At 36.2% G+C, this 17,539-nt stretch overlaps 1 protein-coding gene across 24 annotated transcripts in view; it reads left to right on the forward strand.

Moving 5' to 3' along the window:
• EPB41 (erythrocyte membrane protein band 4.1) overlaps positions 1-17,539 on the forward strand; it is a 164,756-nt gene that overhangs the window by 93,511 nt on the left and 53,706 nt on the right. For all 24 annotated transcript variants that reach the window (XM_079114308.1, XM_079114314.1, XM_079114313.1 and 21 more), the window contains exons 7-11: positions 1,728-1,946; positions 8,979-9,066; positions 11,237-11,389; positions 13,844-13,941; positions 14,612-14,784. In XM_079114308.1, the coding sequence (XP_078970434.1) occupies positions 1,728-1,946; positions 8,979-9,066; positions 11,237-11,389; positions 13,844-13,941; positions 14,612-14,784 (731 nt within the window). The remainder of the gene's footprint in view (positions 1-1,727; positions 1,947-8,978; positions 9,067-11,236; positions 11,390-13,843; positions 13,942-14,611; positions 14,785-17,539) is intronic.

Consider the following 17,539-nt stretch of genomic DNA (forward strand, 5'->3'; position numbering starts at 1 on the left):
TACCAAAACAAAAAACAAAAACAGCCTAAAAACAAACAAACAAACCAAAAAAAAAAAAAAAAAAAAAAAAAACCAGAAATGCAATATATTGCAAAAGAATACTATTGTACTTATTTATGTCCATAACATCTTATAAGGAGCCTTGTACATAGTAGGTGCTTAGCAATTGTTTGTTAAATTGAGTTGTTGGTTGCTGAAAAATTGCTTTCTAATTCTGATTTTGTTGTCAACAGTCTGATTTTAGGCAACTTTACAGTCTGTAGGCCTCCATTTTCATATCATTCAAATAAAATAAAAGTAACTTTAAAACTCTAATTATTAAATTCTATGAAGAGTTTGCACCTTTTTTTTAAGTATTGAACCCAGAGCCTCACACATGCCAGCCAAGCATTCTACCACTGAGCAACATCCCAGCCCTTTTTATTTTTATTTTGAATCAGGATCTCACTAAGTTGCTTAGGGCCTCATTATATTTGCTGAGGCCGGTCTGAAACTTGTGATCTTCCTACCTCAGCCTCCTGAGTTGCTGCAATTACAGGCATGTGTAACCACAGCCAGCAAATTTATATCATTTTTTAAGATTACTTTGTTGTCCATTCATCTTTAGTACATTCTTAAAGCTAGGATGCCATCTCTCTCCCTGATAAAACTGTTTCTTTCTTTTACACAGATAACATACACTTAATCTTCTTTCTTCATCCAGGCTTACTCGGTGAAACAAAATATATTCCTAAAAGCCTTTGCTAGTTTCCTACATTTTAAGGGAGTTTAAGATTCTTGTGACTTATTCAGTCTCACTGAGACTTAAAAAAAATAAAAAGGGCAGGCATGTTTGTGCACGTCTGTAATTCCAACTGTATAATAAATAGGCTGAGGCAGGAGGATTGCAAATTCAAGGCCAACCTGGACAATGTGGGGAGACCCCATTTCAAAAAAATAAACAATCCCCCCATAAAAGTAGCAATTAATTGTAGATAGCAAAAATTATTGTTGATACATATATTATTCAACAAATTATGGTTAAAAAAACCCTTATTATGGTTAAAATACCTTCTTGTTCAGTAGAACTGTCTGAATTAGTTAACTCAATTAGAACATGTGGTAAGGAGGTCAGGGCCACAGGTATGAATATCACACTATTAGAAACAAGCGTCTATATGTGATAGGGCGCTCAGATGTTTAGTTGGACTGTTTAGCTGCAGTTTGAATTACCAACAGTTTAGCACATGGGTGAAACTGGTCTTATGAGGTGGCCAATAGTGTGTGGAAGGCTACATGCCACTTAGTTGATCTGGGAGGAAAACACACCGAAATGTTCACATCCTGGTGAAAATGTGTTGATAAAGCGATCTTTGTTTTTGAAGGACAGTATCTACTCATTTGGTAAAGCGAAGTGATAGAAAAGAAAGGACCTGGTTTTTTACCAAACAGATTTTATAATTAACATTGATCCAGCTAAGCCTCTGAGGCTGCCTCCATGTCTATAATCTAGCAGTCATACCCACCCACAAGTTTTTTGGCGAAGGTTAGGTAGTTGATGTGTATATGCTGCTTCATATTTGTGTTACCTAGGTTGCCCACTACTTAGATGGAACAATTATTACTGTGACCTCACATTTACTTGATCTTATTTTTCTTCTCTCTCTCCCTTCCCCTCCCTTTTATTCCTTTTTGTCCCTCTATATTTTGTTATTACTGACATATAACATTTTCTCTTTTGGCTATAGGTATTATTTATGTCTTCAGCTTCGACAGGACATTGTTGCAGGACGTCTGCCCTGTTCCTTTGCAACCTTAGCGTTATTGGGTTCTTACACCATCCAGTCTGAGCTGGGAGACTACGATCCAGAACTCCATGGTGTGGATTATGTTAGTGATTTTCAACTGGCTCCAAATCAGACCAAGGAACTTGAAGAGAAGGTCATGGAACTGCATAAATCATATAGGTGACTATGTCTCCAGGATTTGTTCTGTTTGTTTTGGTAATAAGTTTAAACCCTTGCCCTGGTACTGAATCAGCGTTTGCCTAAGTGGGAGCATGCTGCCTTAGAATTGAGTTGGCAATGAGCTAATTTCCCTTTGCTGTTTGACTTTGAGCAAGTCACTTTAAGTCCTCTGAACCTAAGTTTTCTCACTATAGTAATGGACATCATATTACAGAATAAAAATTAAATAAAGTAATATATGTAAAGCACTTAGCACAGAGCTGGACACATAGTAGGTGCTCAATAAATGGTAGCTATTACTGCCTTATAGGTTTTTTTTTTCCCCCTTCAGATTTTAACTTACTATGCTGTAGTAGCTCCTTAGAGCAAGAGTTTTAAACTTGGAATCTATGTATGTGAATAGATTGTGGAGGGCCCTTAGTCTTCATTGAATTCACTGACTATACTGCTATTTTTTTCCATGAAAATAATTTTTTTATATATATTTTTTTAGTTGTAGGTGGACACAATACCTTTATTTTATTTTTATGTGGTGCTGAGGATCAAACCTAGGGCCTCATGCATTCTAGGTGAGCGCTCTACCACTGAAACACAACCCCAGCCCCCATAAAAATAATTTTTTTAACATTGGAAGGTATCATAGCATAGTGATCACGAGCAAGGACATATAGTTCATCTGAGCTAGGTTGAAGCCATGCTTTATCCCAGCTTTGTGACCTTAGGTAATTCACTTAATGCCTCTCTGAACTTCAGGTTCCTTAAATGTCTGATGGAAATGATCACCTCAGAGGAAGCAGGGTGATTGCAATGTTTAGAAAAGGAAGTGTACATATAACACTTAATACAATGTTGTTCTGTCTTTCACATATCTGATATTAAAGTGCCTGAAAGATTTGTGTTTCTTTGTAGTAAACATCCATTGTTCTTTGAGTAACACAAAATAGCTAAACTTTATAAGCTATACTTTTAATGTAAAAAGCTTATCTTGACCTTGAGTTAGTATCTGAGTTATGTGAGCATGACTTAGGTTACCACGTTTTAAAGGGTCACACGGCTCAAATAGAAATCCAAAGTGTGGTCTTGGCAGGCTGGCCACAATTGTAACAAGTATTCTGTCCAGCATTGAGCATCTCCTTCTCCTTGGGTTGATTCCAGTAGGGTTGCATGGATGGGGGTGCTTCAAACAGGAAAGCTCTAACTCCGCGCAGTTCTGGGTGCCTTATTGCCCCTGTAGGTTCAGACACCTCAGTCAATTTAAGGAATTTAAGGTCTATAACCTACAAAGCAGTCATCTTATGAGAGTCACCCAACAGTCATGTGGTTACATTATTTCTAAAGAGAACTGTCAGAGTTTGCTTTTCAAGTTCAGTTTTATACATCCCAAAGTGGTGGTGTCTGAGATCACTAAATATACCACTTTCAATTTGTTTATGATTATAACTTAAGGATCTTGCATTGTCTTTGAGTATATTTTTAATACTTTTATTTATGATTCTAAAATATATACATATACATACATACAAAAGCAAGTACTGAAAAGAAAAAGATTAAAATATTTTGATAGAATGTTGCAATTGTAGGAAATACTGTTTTTGTTTTCTAATAATTTAAAAATGATATTTATTAGTAGTATAATTTTTGAGCCATCAGTAAAATAGTAAAAGAAAATAGCTTACTGCTGCCATAAAGCTGAATAGCAGAAAATGGCAGTATCAGATTATGATTGATACTTTAAATCTATCTCTAATGATTTTTTAATTTATTTGTTATTTTTATTTTTTGTGGTTCTGGGAACCAGGGCCTCATGCATGGTAGGCAAGCATTCTTCTACCACTGATCCCCTCTGAGTATTCTTTTAGTGATTTTTTTGATAATAACAGATTTTCAGGTTTGAAAGGACTTATATAGTCTCACTTTCATCCAATGCTTGACTCTTCTTTATAGCATTGCTACATAATCATAATTACAAGTAGCTCATTATTGTACATATGTTATTATGTATAAGATACTATACTATGTTAAACATTTTATGCACAATGTCACATTTAATCTTTCCAGCCATCATTTAAATGAAGCCAACAGTTCTTAAGATTCTGTAAGGGGGTCTAGAAGGTCAAAAAAAATTTTTTTAAACAATAAACTCCCTTTTCGTAGATGGATATAATATCTTTATTTTAATGTTGTGCTGATTGAACACAGTGCCTTGGTGCTAGGCAAGCTCACCCACTGAGCCGCAACCAAATTGTTTTCATAATACTAAAATACCTGTCTTTTTCACTGTGTTGAAAGGGGTAGAGCACAAATCAAGACAACTGCACCAACCTGCACTAGTAGTCATTATATTCTTCACCAATATGCATTATAGTTAAAAAATAAAAATAAAAATGGCCTGTTCACTTAAGAATACTCCTAATGAAATGGTAAAAAGTGTTAACTTTATTAACTTTTGAGTATATTTCAATTTAATATTTTATGATTAAAGGGAGAATATGCAGAGCATTTCTGCTGCATACTGAAGCAGGACATTTTTGAGGAAATGTGCTTGTGTGATTGACTTGTGAGCTGAATGAGCCACCTTTTTTATGTAACGCTATTTTTTCTTAAAAAAAATGACCAACAAACTGATTATTTAGACATTTTTATTTGGCATATATTTTCTCAAAAATGAAATAAATCGGTACTTCTAGGAAAAAAACTAACAGCATTTGTTGTTAATGACAACATTCAAGTTTTTAAGTAAAAATTACAATGTTAGCCTAGCAAGGTGGCACGTGCCTGTGGTCCCAGCTACTCAGGAGTTGGAGGCAGGAGCATTACTTGAGCCCAGGACTTCGAGAACAGCCTGTGTAAACACAGGTCCCCATATCTTAAAAATATTAATAATTTTGGAAAACTTGAATATACTGCCATATCTTGACAGCTTTCAAATTCTTAGACTTTTCTGCTTAGGTCAGTGGTATTTTTAATGAATATGACTTTTAAAAATATATATTGTATAATGAAATGTGTTGACATTTGGAAGATTTAATTTGATGAACGAATATTTTTGAGCTATGCAATATGTTTTGAACTCATTCATGGGTAAAATGATTCATTCAGAATGCAATGTAGGCCAGGCATGCTGGTACATGCCTGTAATCCCAGAGGCCCAGGAGGCTGAGGCAGGAAGATGAGAAATTTAAAACTAGCCTCAGTAACTTAGCAAGCCCTAAGCAACCTAGTGAGACTCTGTCTCAAAATAAAGAATAAAAAGGGCTGAGGATGTGGCTCATTGATTGAGCATCTCTGGGTTCAATCCCTGGTACCCAAAAACAAAAAGAAAAGAAAAAAAAAAAAGCAAGATGGACCTATAAATTTTAATGTAATAGTACAAAAAGTTTATGGATTTCACATTGCAGCCAACCTTACTGCTATTGTTGGTCTGGGGATGTGGCTCAGTGGTAGGGAACTTGCTTAGTGTGTGTCAGGCCCTAGGTTTAATCCCTGCTAACACACACACACACATTTAAAAACTGCTATTGTTGAGTTTTGATGTACTATAAAAGAAGAATTTTAAATTCTCAATCCTTCATTGTTATTTTTCACAAAGATTAATAGTAAAAATAATGAACTTGTTATTCTTTAGACATTTAATAAAAATTTTAAAGTTTTTAAAAATTTTAATATAGTTAATACTGATAGATATAAGCACATAAAGAAAAGTATTTCAGGGTCCTTAATAATTAAGAGAGTAAAGAGTTACTAATGCCAAAAAAGTTTGAGAACTACTGAGTTGAACTGTATGGCACATAGTTAAAACCACTAGCTCTGGAGTTGGCCTGTTCTACTTTGGATTCAGATTCCATTCCTTATCAGTTCTGTGACTCTTGGCAAGTTACTTAAGCCTTCTAAGCTTCAGTTTTCTCATCTGAAGTGAGTTTGATAATGAAAATTTTATAATTGTTAAATCAGAAAAGTCCTGTGAAGTACTCAGCACAGTGACTAGTATATAATGAGAGGTTATATATTTGCTAGGATAAGAAAAACAATAATCCTTATTGCCATTTTACAAGCAAGGTGCATCTGGATTTGGAGAACCACTCATAGAACTTAGAATTTTCCGCTCAAATAGGTGGAGCGATCTCAATGGACAGGTGGATGTGATTATTTGATGTTCTGATAGGTCTATGGCATTAAAGTCATGGAATTTGCTTGCTCCCTTTTGGAAAGATTGGTAGCCCTCACAAGCAGAAACCCAAATGGAAAATTTAATTATGTCCGAGAATATGGCACTTTAACCACTCTAGAGAAATTTCTGCTGAGGCATAAGCACTTCAATATATGTATTGACGCAATTATCACCCTGCTCCTCAAACAAGTAGAAGACAGCCTATGTAAGTGGAACCTGTAGTAGTGGCCCTTTGCCCAGACAGGGATTTTAAAGCTATAATTAACTCTTTAAATTAACACTAGCAAATCAAGCTTTAAAATTAATTGCCCTCCATTTGCGGGTATTAGGAAGGTATGTAAACTTGTCATTGTCCCCACTTAATTATTTGAAATCACAATACTTAATTAGGAGATGAAACTAACATTATCAAAAGACTGACACTTAACACTGAAACTCACTGCATGGCTTGACCCTCCTTGCTTGAAATAAATAAATACAGGGAGACTGTGCTATACATTCTCTTTGTAATGAGCAAGAGCTAATCTTTCTGAAGTGCCAGAGTGCCCTGGTTAGGTACTTTAAGCTGAAATACTTATAAGTAGTAACTTGTTGGATGGTACTGAATAAATTCTGGACAATACTTTTTTGGGGAGAGGAGGGCAGGGGTAGTGGTACTGGGATTAAACCTAGATGCTTGTGCACTCTACCACTGAGCTACACCTGCTGTCCTTTTTATTTTTAATTTTTAGAAAGGGTCTTGCTAAGTTGCCTAGGCTAGCCTGGAATTTGTGATCCTCCTGTCTCCGCCTCCTGAGTAGCTGGGATAAGCATGTACCCCTGAACCCAGCTGGACAATACTCAGTCTCTTCCCAGCTTATTATGATTTTCAAAGATCTAGGGGAATCCATGTGTGTGAAGCAGGCCATGTGTGTGAATCCATGGAGAATTGGGTCCAGACAGGATAAGGGGGGCATCCATATGGGGAAGGGGTTACTGGCAATAATTAGAGTTGTTGGGATACTAAGAGTTGGTGAAAGCAAATACAAATTGTGAAAAGGGAGAAATTAAACTGAACCCTGTGGTATTGTGAATGTAGGGAAGATTTTTGTCATGATTGCTTCATTTAATGTTTTAGAATTTGACTTTATCTTTAACTGATCCAAATTATTTCTCTCAATTTGATTTTATAATCTATGTAGGGATGTACCACTGTACTATTAGAAAACAAAGGTTGAATAAACAAAGTTTACAAAGCAGTTTCACAACCATTATCTCATTTAATCCTCATTTATTTAGCAACAACAAAATACCACTGCCTATTCTAATATCTGGAAATAGACACTAATGTGATTCTTACTTTATAGAGGAGATTGAGGGAGACACTGGCTCACCACCCACAAATGCAGGAACCAAGTAATTCTAACCCAAGTAATGTGACTTGAGTCCCGACTTAAGGACTTCAGCTCGCTGCTTCAAACCAGTGTTTCAGCCTATTCAGATCATGTGATCCCTCAGGCCCTGTTTTCTTTATCAGCAAAATGAAAATGTTGAACTCCATTACCTTCAGATTTCTTTCCAGCTTCAAACTCCTAAAATTCATCCCATTGGTCTGAATAACAACAGCAAAATATGAAATAACTGGGAGTAACCTTAACTAGAAGTGTATCTTTTATATGGAAAAGAAATCTACAACTATAAAACTTTCCTGAGATGTTTTGAATGACTTGAATATATAGACATATATGGTTTATTTTCCTTTTTTTTTTTTTTTTTTCAATTTTCAACTTCAGGTCCATTAGTAAACAGATCATGTGAGATGCTTTAGAGTTTGTAAAATGAAGTTTATTTAGGGAGGCTGAGTTATAACAGATCTGCAGCCTTCTCTCCTGAGTGTTTTCTTTTTTTGGTTGTTGTTGTTCTGAGGAATCCTTTGTTCTTTTTAATGAGGGTAAAGACAGATGGGTTTGGAAGAGACTTTTCCTTGTTACATGAAGAGACCCCTGCTGCTTTCTATAGCATGAAGCAGTCTTATGGGAAACTGGCGTTTTTTTTTTTTTTTGAGATGAGACTGCGTTATTGTTACTAGGAAGTTATATTTGATTGGTCTGATGTGTGCAATATTAGAAGTGATAACTTTGTCTTCAAATCTCAGCACTTTCAAAAGAGATAAAACTTCTAGAGAAGGAAAGACCAGCACAGTGAATGTTGAGACAGTGAGACTGTTTTCAAACACATCTAATTCATTTTTTGCCTGGTAATGAAGACATAACAGAAAGCAGTCCCATTATCTGTGTGCTTCTATTAACCAATTTATTTTGTTTAGATCAGTGGGCAGGACACCATCTGTTACCAGAAATTTTCTTTTCATCAAACCTGGCCCCATTAAGAGTTCCAGTTAAGTAACATCAGCTGCCCTCTTGTTTAATTTCCATAGTAACTCAATTCAGGGGGATAGAGGGGAAAAAAGGCAGCTAAGAGGATCTTGTAAATTGTCCCACGCCCCTTGAAGATTTAATTTGGTCATCTCCTTGGCAAGAAAATTAGTAGAAGGAATTTATGTATGGGGTAGAAAAAGGTTGAAGAGAGGGAGGACAGAGCTAATGATGGATGAGGTCACTTGAAGGAAATTATTAGGGCGGTTTAAACTTTTTTTTTCCCCAGTAGCTCTTTGGTGCCTTTTTGCTTTCTCAAGATATTGTTTTCTTTGTGATAACATTTCCATTCCATAGTAATTAGCTTATGGACTATAAAATATATTTTATATACATATTGGTTGGCACGTGTATGATTGTGTGTTTATATAAAGTGTCATGAAGATACAACTGTTATTACTGTAAATGTGGATAAAATGACACTGACTTTTAATTTTTATTCTGTCAAAGGTCCATGACTCCAGCTCAGGCTGACTTGGAATTTCTTGAGAATGCCAAAAAGTTGTCTATGTATGGAGTTGATCTTCATAAAGCAAAGGTAATATAATTCTGGCCTGTATTAATATGCATTAGTTGATGCAGGTTGGCTGTGCATATATTGCACTTGTATCATGTGCTACTTTTTCACCTACATTTATCTGGGGTATTTTAAAACATTCAAAATAAGTAGTAATTCTTGTTAAAATTTTAAGTATATCAGTTGAATTACCATTTGGTAATTCCACTGTCAGAATAAAGTTTCACAAGCCACTGGAAAAAATAAAAAAATACAACCTAGAGAAAAAGAAGTCGTAGTTTCCTAAAGTGCGTTTACATTTGAAAATCACAGCGGCAGCAAGGCTTCTTTCACAGCCAACATCATCTCAATCACTTGCGGTGTCTGCTAAAGATACAGATTCCTGAGCTTCTCCCAGATTTACTGACTTATTTCAGAGGACAAGCTCTAGAATCTCCAGATTTGGTATTCCAAATGATTCTAATGCATGCTTGACCCTGAGAACCACTGGCGTAGGTTAATGGTTCTCAAAGTGTAATCTCTGAGTCAGCAGCATTTTGCATCATTGAAGAAATTAGAAACGCACTTTTCAGGTTCCATTTCAGATTTATTGAACCAGAAGCTGGGATGGAGCTTCTAATGCACACTGAATGCACCACTGTGACTCATGGAGAACCCCTGGGTTAGGGCATTGAACTTTAATCCTACTTCTGCCTAATACAGCCTTCCAGAGGGAATACTAAGGCAATTGCTTGACTTCCCTCATCTTTAGAGACTGAAGGGTATAGGGAGGTTGAGGATATTGTGAGGGAGAGGGCTCAAAGGGAAGCTGAGACGCTCATTTGAAGGAACTGAACTAGTGTGCATGATGAAGAGACTCATAACTGCATCCAGTGAGGAACAAAGGAACAGTGATATTTATCCTACCTTCATGTTAATTTAAAGGACTGCTGTGTGAAATAGAGATTTACTATGGCTTCGAGATACAAACTCAGATAGTAAAAAGTAAACTATAAGGAAATATGTTGTTCAGCTCAGTTTGACAAATTATCTAGCAAAGCTTTTAAAAGATGGAATGGGCTACCTCAAAGGGTGATGAGCTCCCTGTCACTGGAAGTATTCCAGGATAGGCACAATAATCACTTGTTAGGAATTTAGAAAAGAGACATTCAAACATCTGGTCTGTGATTGAACTAGACTGAACTTTCAGGATTTTCTCAACCTGAATATCTGATGGTTTCTTAAGGTCAAGTAATTCTGATTTCAAATGTCCTGGATTATTTGGGGCTGGGTGCTATAACTTCTGTGAATTTCTAAAATAGACAATAGAAATATCAGTATTTCAGAAAAGGTGTATTTCCAGAACTTCCCATTTCCTGCTAGAGGTTGGTGTCAATTGGGAATGGGAAGAAATCAGGCAGTTTGTAAACCAGTTTCTGTAAAGCACATCATGAAAAGAGAGAGATAGTTGTACCCCCAGGCTTTAAAAACTTAAGAGAGCATCTTGAGGTAAATTTTCAGTCACATAGTCATTGAATTAAAGTTATATTCAATTTCTACATCTCTTTTATGCTTGCACATAACACATGTAGGCACTAATGTTTTTCTCTATCCTCATTGTAGGAAAAAGAGTAATCAAAAAGCATTTAACTCTCGGTTCTGATTATTTAGCTAAACATAGTCATCTGTACAAATTAACTCAGAAGAAATTATTTTTCCTTGAATTACATAGAGGATTAATATTTTAAAAAATTTCTTTAATAAAGAGTCATGTAAACATGACTTCATTTTGCCTCAATGTTCCTTCTAGGCTTAGGGATAATATTTATAATTTAATATACTTAACATAAGTTATTTTAAGAATCTGAGATTTTTTTTGTGTTGAGTTTATACAGGAATAGAGTCAAATCTTAACATGATTATCTGGAGGGATTACCACTGTATCATTTAAAAAAAAGAATTAGAATTGTGCAAACATGTCATTAAAAGAGAGAAAGAGTTGTATCCCCAGGTGATAAACATAGCCCTAAGCCCTAACCTCTGGGAAGTCTTGTCTGCTGATATGGATTGTGATTGTCAGGTTATACTTTACTTTTCATGATATACTTTATAACTGTTTCTAGTTGCTGATATCTTCAGATTATCTAATAATAGTTAATGATGTGTTGAGCACTTTGCTCAAGACTGAAATGCTGACGCTTTTCTTTTTCAGGACTTGGAGGGAGTGGATATCATCCTAGGTGTCTGCTCTAGTGGCCTTTTGGTTTACAAAGATAAGTTGAGAATTAACCGTTTTCCTTGGCCCAAAGTATTGAAGATTTCTTATAAACGCAGCAGCTTTTTCATCAAGATCCGGCCTGGCGAGGTACAGAATTCGTGTTTCTTTTCTCCTAAACCAAACATCTCACTGCCATTTCCCTTGTTATATCATCTGAGAAGTCTCTAGCTAACTATTCAGGGACCAGTATTTCTGTTTTCTAAATTGTTAAGTCCTGTAATACTTCTTTTCTTATTACTGGTTTTCCGGACATTCCTCTTCCTGTAAGTAAATATTCCAAGGCCAAAAGTAAAACCTGGATTGGTAAACTTGTTTCTTGTTTACTCCAGGTAAGAACTTGATGGGAAAATATATAAATTCTGTGGCATGAGATTCTGAAATTATTTGTGGAGTTGAATGTTTTTATACCCTACCTTCTATAATTAAAATTTATTCATATGCATATGTTACTATGTGTTCCAGGGTCAAGTATAGATTATTTTTTTCTTTTCACTGGGGATTGAATCCAGAGCCTCATGCATAAGTTCTAGATTTTTAATAAAGTCGTGTGTTCAACTGAATACTGGATCAACTCAGTTACTAATAGGTGACCAAATTTAGGATATACTAATGCTGGCTAATTTTAGCTGGTAAAAGAGCTATCATGGTACAACAGAAAATTGTTTAAGTAGGAATTAAAATTTTTTAAAAAGCTCTAGTTCCTTCTCTTCTACTTACTAAACAAAAGACCCTGGATAAGTCTATGATTCTTTCCTTATCATTTAAGAAGGATAATACCTCCTTAGTTGCAGTTTATTTGAACGTCAAATGATATAACAACTGTGGAAGGTCAACACAAAAAAGGACCAGCCTGACATAAGGTGGCTTTTTGTATGTTTATATATCACCATCTGCTGGTGAAAGTGGCTCACTCTTTGAGCTTTGAAATTCTAGATGTGCAGCCTTAAATATCTTGGGTAGGGATTATCATTAAAGTATTTATTTTTTTATTAAAAAAAAAAAAAAACAGTGGTTGTAGATGGACACAATACCTTTATTTATTTTGTGTGGTGCTGAGAATTGAATCTAGTACCTCACACGTGCCTGGCAAGCGCTCTACCACTGAGCCCCAGCCCCAGTCCAAAGCATTTGTTTTCTATTATAATTATTTATCTGTGCCTAGCACAAAGCAGTCGGTGTCTTCCCTCAAAGTTTCAAATCTTAGAGTCATTCGACCAACAAATATGCATTAGGACTTTCTTTGCAATTTAAGGGTAAAAAAGGGTATCCCATCCCTCAACACTCTTGTATCTTAATGTGGGAAAACAAAAATAAGTACATACTCAAATTGATAAATATGATAATAGGAAGGCCTCAGTCTCTGTAAATGTCAACTGTGTGCTAAAAATGCAGAATTCTTATTTAAGAAAGCAATCAGGAACCATAGGATTCTAGAAGTGGAATATGACTACTATTGTTGATTTAGAAGTAGCACGGTAGTTAGAGAAGGTGACATTCTGGCTCTGCCATTTCATGGCTATGAGATTGAGCAAATAACTTCTCTGAACTCATTTTCTTCAGTGTGAAAATTTATCCTGTCTAATCATAGTGTTACCGGCCTTAATAGGCACTGAAAACAAATATCACTTTCCTTTTCTATCTCATGCCGTATGCTTACGAGAGAAACAGAAGTAAGAGGCGCCGGCATGTTTCTCAGGGCCTTGGTGGAATTTGGTGTGCTTCAGTCAGAGATGTCCAGATAAATTAACGGGCAATCAAAAGGAAAAAGAATAAACATTTAATAGAGAATCTGGGGAAAAAGCTTAAGAGACCAGTTATAATCATTATAGTTCAGTGTATTATCTTCTTAAAAATTGCTAAGTGATACCTAGAGTGCATGAGGCCCTGGATTCAATACCCTGCACAAATCAAAGATAAAATATTAAGAGATTAAATTTAAGGGTTTTCACCACCAAAAAATTATGTGTGAGCTAATACATATGTTAATTAGCCTGATGTGGTATATTCTACAATATATGCATACTGAGCACAATAAATATATACAATTTTTATTTGCCAATTCTAAATTAAAAAAGAATCTGGTCTGAGCTAAATCTTTGTTCCTATTACTAATTACTGTTGTGTAATAGTATTGATTGATGGAGAAATTATCATATCTAATTCCCTGATGATCAAATAATCTCATATCCCAAATACAGATAATGACTAAGGAAAAGCAATGTCTAGACAATCAAAGTGTGACTTAATTATGTCTCAGAAAAAAATGCCTGTGTTTGTTTGTGTGTGCATGCATGTGTGTTTTCTGAACAAAAATAAAATGCATGAATAATATGCATTTCTTGGCTTCCTTGCTTTGGAAAAGGACATCCTCAGGAGTGACTTTCTTTTGGTGAGTAGGAAAACATTTCAAATGATATTTTCTGTCCTTAAATTGATAACATTATTTGTATTTACAATGATCTCTTTGGTGGCACCATATTCTCTGGTGCTGTATCATTGTGGTCAAGTGATACTCCACGTTCCATGTTTGTGTTTCTATAGCAAGAACAATACGAAAGTACCATTGGATTCAAACTTCCCAGTTACCGAGCAGCTAAGAAACTATGGAAAGTCTGTGTAGAGCATCACACATTTTTCAGGTATTGTTCTCACTTAAGTGTTTTTCAAGGATAAATTATTTATACATGTTTCTATTTTAAGTCTGCTTTTGAAATTCCCTTCTTTGTGTGACTGGCACTTTTGTTTAGTTCCAGCAGAATCATCTTAGGAAGACAAAATGAATCCAGTTTTCGCCCTCTGGGTTGAAAGCATACCTCAACATTCCCAAAGCACCTTTCTTTGTGTGGTAGAAGGAGGAGAGAAATGGAGAATAGGAACCTGTGTTCACGAGGTGCTCTATGATTAACCTAACTGTAGCTAACAGTTCTGGGCTTGGCCTTCATTACTGCCCAGTCCCTTCACAGATATGTGTCCTTTACACATGTAACTTCCTTTTGGCAGTTCAGTTTCCTGTATCCATAAAATGATGAAAATATTACAGAAATATAGTGAAAACATTGCAGTGAAAACCATCAGGCCCTATCTATAGAAATACAAAACGATATTAATGTAAGCAACAACTAAATTACACTGATTGCTTTGAGACATGACATGGAACTGAAATAATGATTGCTTGATTGGAAATCTCCTCATAACTACAATTACACCTTGAAATTTTGAGAAAAAAATTTTATTGATTTTATTTTTCATTTTACAGTTTCAGAATGAGATAATTTCTATAATATGTGATTATTATGATTTTTCTCTCAGACTGACATCTACAGACACCATTCCCAAGAGCAAATTTCTTGCCCTGGGATCCAAATTTCGATATAGCGGCCGGACTCAAGCTCAGACCAGGCAAGCTAGTGCTCTAATAGACAGGCCTGCCCCACACTTTGAGCGCACAGCAAGCAAACGGGCATCCCGGAGTCTTGATGGAGGTTTGTATTGAATATTAATGATATCTCATGATCCTAGTTCTTTAGAGAGAGATACAGTTACCTATAAGAGAATCAAATTATCTCAGATGCACAAAAATTCTTAGGGGTAAAATGGAAGATAGCATACTAATTGTCTAATTCAGTGGATAAATTAAGAGAAGGAGAACTGAGATTCAGAGAGAATAGTGACTAGATCAAGATTCCACTGCTAGGTAGTGATGTATGAGGTAGCATTAGAATTAGAATTAGAAATCAATCTCTCTCTCTCTCTCTCTGGTTTTTTTTTTTTTTGTTTTTTGTTTTTTACTTTGTCCACCTATGTATTTTCTGCTTCCTGTGTGCCAGGTACTGTTGTAGTCACAGGGGATACAGCTATGGACACCACAATCATGGTCTCTGCCTTCATGGAACTTTCATTGTATGGATAGAAACAGAAAGGAAGAAAACAAAATAATCTCAGGTAGCAATGAGTGCTATAAAGAAAATAAAGCAGGGGAATAGAGCAGAGTGTGTGAGGACAGGGAAGATTGAGGACCTGTTTCAGATTGGACAGTCCAATCTAAATGTAGAAGGTTCCCCTAAAGAATGTCATTTGAGTTGAAACCTGAATTATGAGAAGTAGTCAGCCAACCCAAAATCTGGGGAAAGAGCATTCCAGAAAAAGGAGAGGCTAGTACAAAGTCCTTGAAAGTAGGAATGAGGTTGGTGTGCGTCTAGATCAGTGCTATCCTGCAGAACTTTCTTTACTGATGAAAATTCTGTTCAACTTTCTGTTGCTGTGACAAAATACCCGACAAAGGAGGTAGGATTTATTTTGGCTCAGGTTTCAGTTCAAGGTTTGCTGGCTCCGTTGCTTTGGGCCTGAGGTAAGGCAGGCTGTCATGGTGAGAGTGTGTGGCCCCGCTCACCTCATGGCAGCTAGGAGCAGAGAGAAGGGGCCCTGGGATAAAATATAACCTTCAAAGGCATGCCCCCAGGGACTGGCCTCTTCCAACCTAGGCCCTGTATCCCATGAGTGCCAACCAGCTGGAAACCAGACCTTCAAATCCTGGGCCTATAGGGGAGATCTTCTATTTTGTGATGTCCAATTCAGAGCCAATAACTATATGTGACTATTAAGAACTTGAACTGTGGCTATGCAACGGAAGAATCGAATTTTACTTAGGTATAAATTTAAGTTGCCACATGTGGTTGGTAGCTGTCGTTTTGGAAGCACAGGTGTAGATCCCAGTAAAGGAAGGGGAGAGGAATAGAAGGTAAGAAGAGTCAGGAAAGTCACCATGGGCCAGTGTATGGCTTTGGAGGCCACCGTAAGGACTTTAGATTTTATTTTACTTGAAGCAGGAAGCTATCGGAGGGAGTGTTAGAATCTGACTTCCATTTTAACAAGATTACTCTAACTGCGGGGTGAGAACTCCACAGAAGTTAGGGTAGAACCAGAAGCAGGGGGAATGCTGATGTAGGATGGTAGGTGTGTGAAGATGACAGCTTGGACCTGGAACTGGGAACAGAAACAGAGAAAAGTGGTCAGGGATACTGGAGATGGTAAGGAAAAGAAAATCAGGTTTTATTCCTGGGCTTGATCATTTTATGGAATGGGGCATGCTGGGAGAGCAGCAGAGTTGGGGATGTAGAAAATCAGGATTTCTGGTTTGGATAGTCATTTCATCTTCGTGTCTTTGCCACATTCAGCTGACACCCCCAGGCATCTCTTTCCTTGTCCAGTAAGTCACCTTGTCCAATATTTTCTATTTTCATATTTTCATAAACAAAAATCTACCTGGAATCTGGTTTTATTTGATCACTTTGTTGCTAGCTAGGATATCCAATGTAATGCTGAATAAAAGTGATAATGATCAGCATCCTTGTCTCGTTCTCAATCTCGGGGACGAAGCTTCGGTATTTCATCACTGAGTGTGATGTTTGCTCTAGGTTTTGAGTAGCTACACTTTATCAGATAAGGAAGTTTTCTTTTATTCCTAGTTTTCTAGGAATTAGTATTGACTTTTACCAAATACTTTTTACTTACTTGATTGATATAATAAAGTGATTTTTTTCCCTTTTTATGTTCTGTGTGGATTGCCTTGTTGACTTCCACTTCTTAAACCCACCAGGCACTCTTGGATTAAACTCAATGTGAGCATGATATGGGTTTTTTTGTTTTGTTTTGTTTGCAGTACTGGGGATTGAACCCTGGGCCCTGTGGCCTCACAAGCACTCTACCAACTGAGCTATATCCCCAACCCATATGATATGGTTTTTATATAATTTTAGAATTTTTGCAACTGCCATCAGCTTTCCATAACTTCAGGTTCTGCATCTATGAAAATATTTTGAAAAAAAAAAAAAACAAAAAACACAACCTTCTGTCTATGCTGATTGTGTACAGATTTTTTCCTTATTAGTCCATAAACAATACTGTATATATTACATAGTACTTACATTGTATTGTGTATTTTTAAAAAGTAGACATAATAACTTTATTTTTTTTAAATGTGGTGCTGAGGATTGAACCCAGTGCCTCACATGTGCTAGGCTAGCACTCTACCACTGAGCCACAACCCCAGCCCTGTATTATGTATTTTAAGTAATGTAGAGATGATTTAAAGAATATGGGGGGAGGTGAGGGCTGGTATCGTGACTCACTGGTAGAGCATTTGCCTAGCATGTGTGAGGCACTGAGTTCAATTCTTAGCACCACTATTAATAAATAAAATAAACCCCATTGATAATAAAAAATATTTAAAAAAAAGAA

This window comes from Sciurus vulgaris (genome assembly GCF_902686455.1).
Source record: "Sciurus vulgaris genome assembly, chromosome: 1".
Classification (NCBI taxonomy): domain Eukaryota; kingdom Metazoa; phylum Chordata; class Mammalia; order Rodentia; family Sciuridae; genus Sciurus; species Sciurus vulgaris.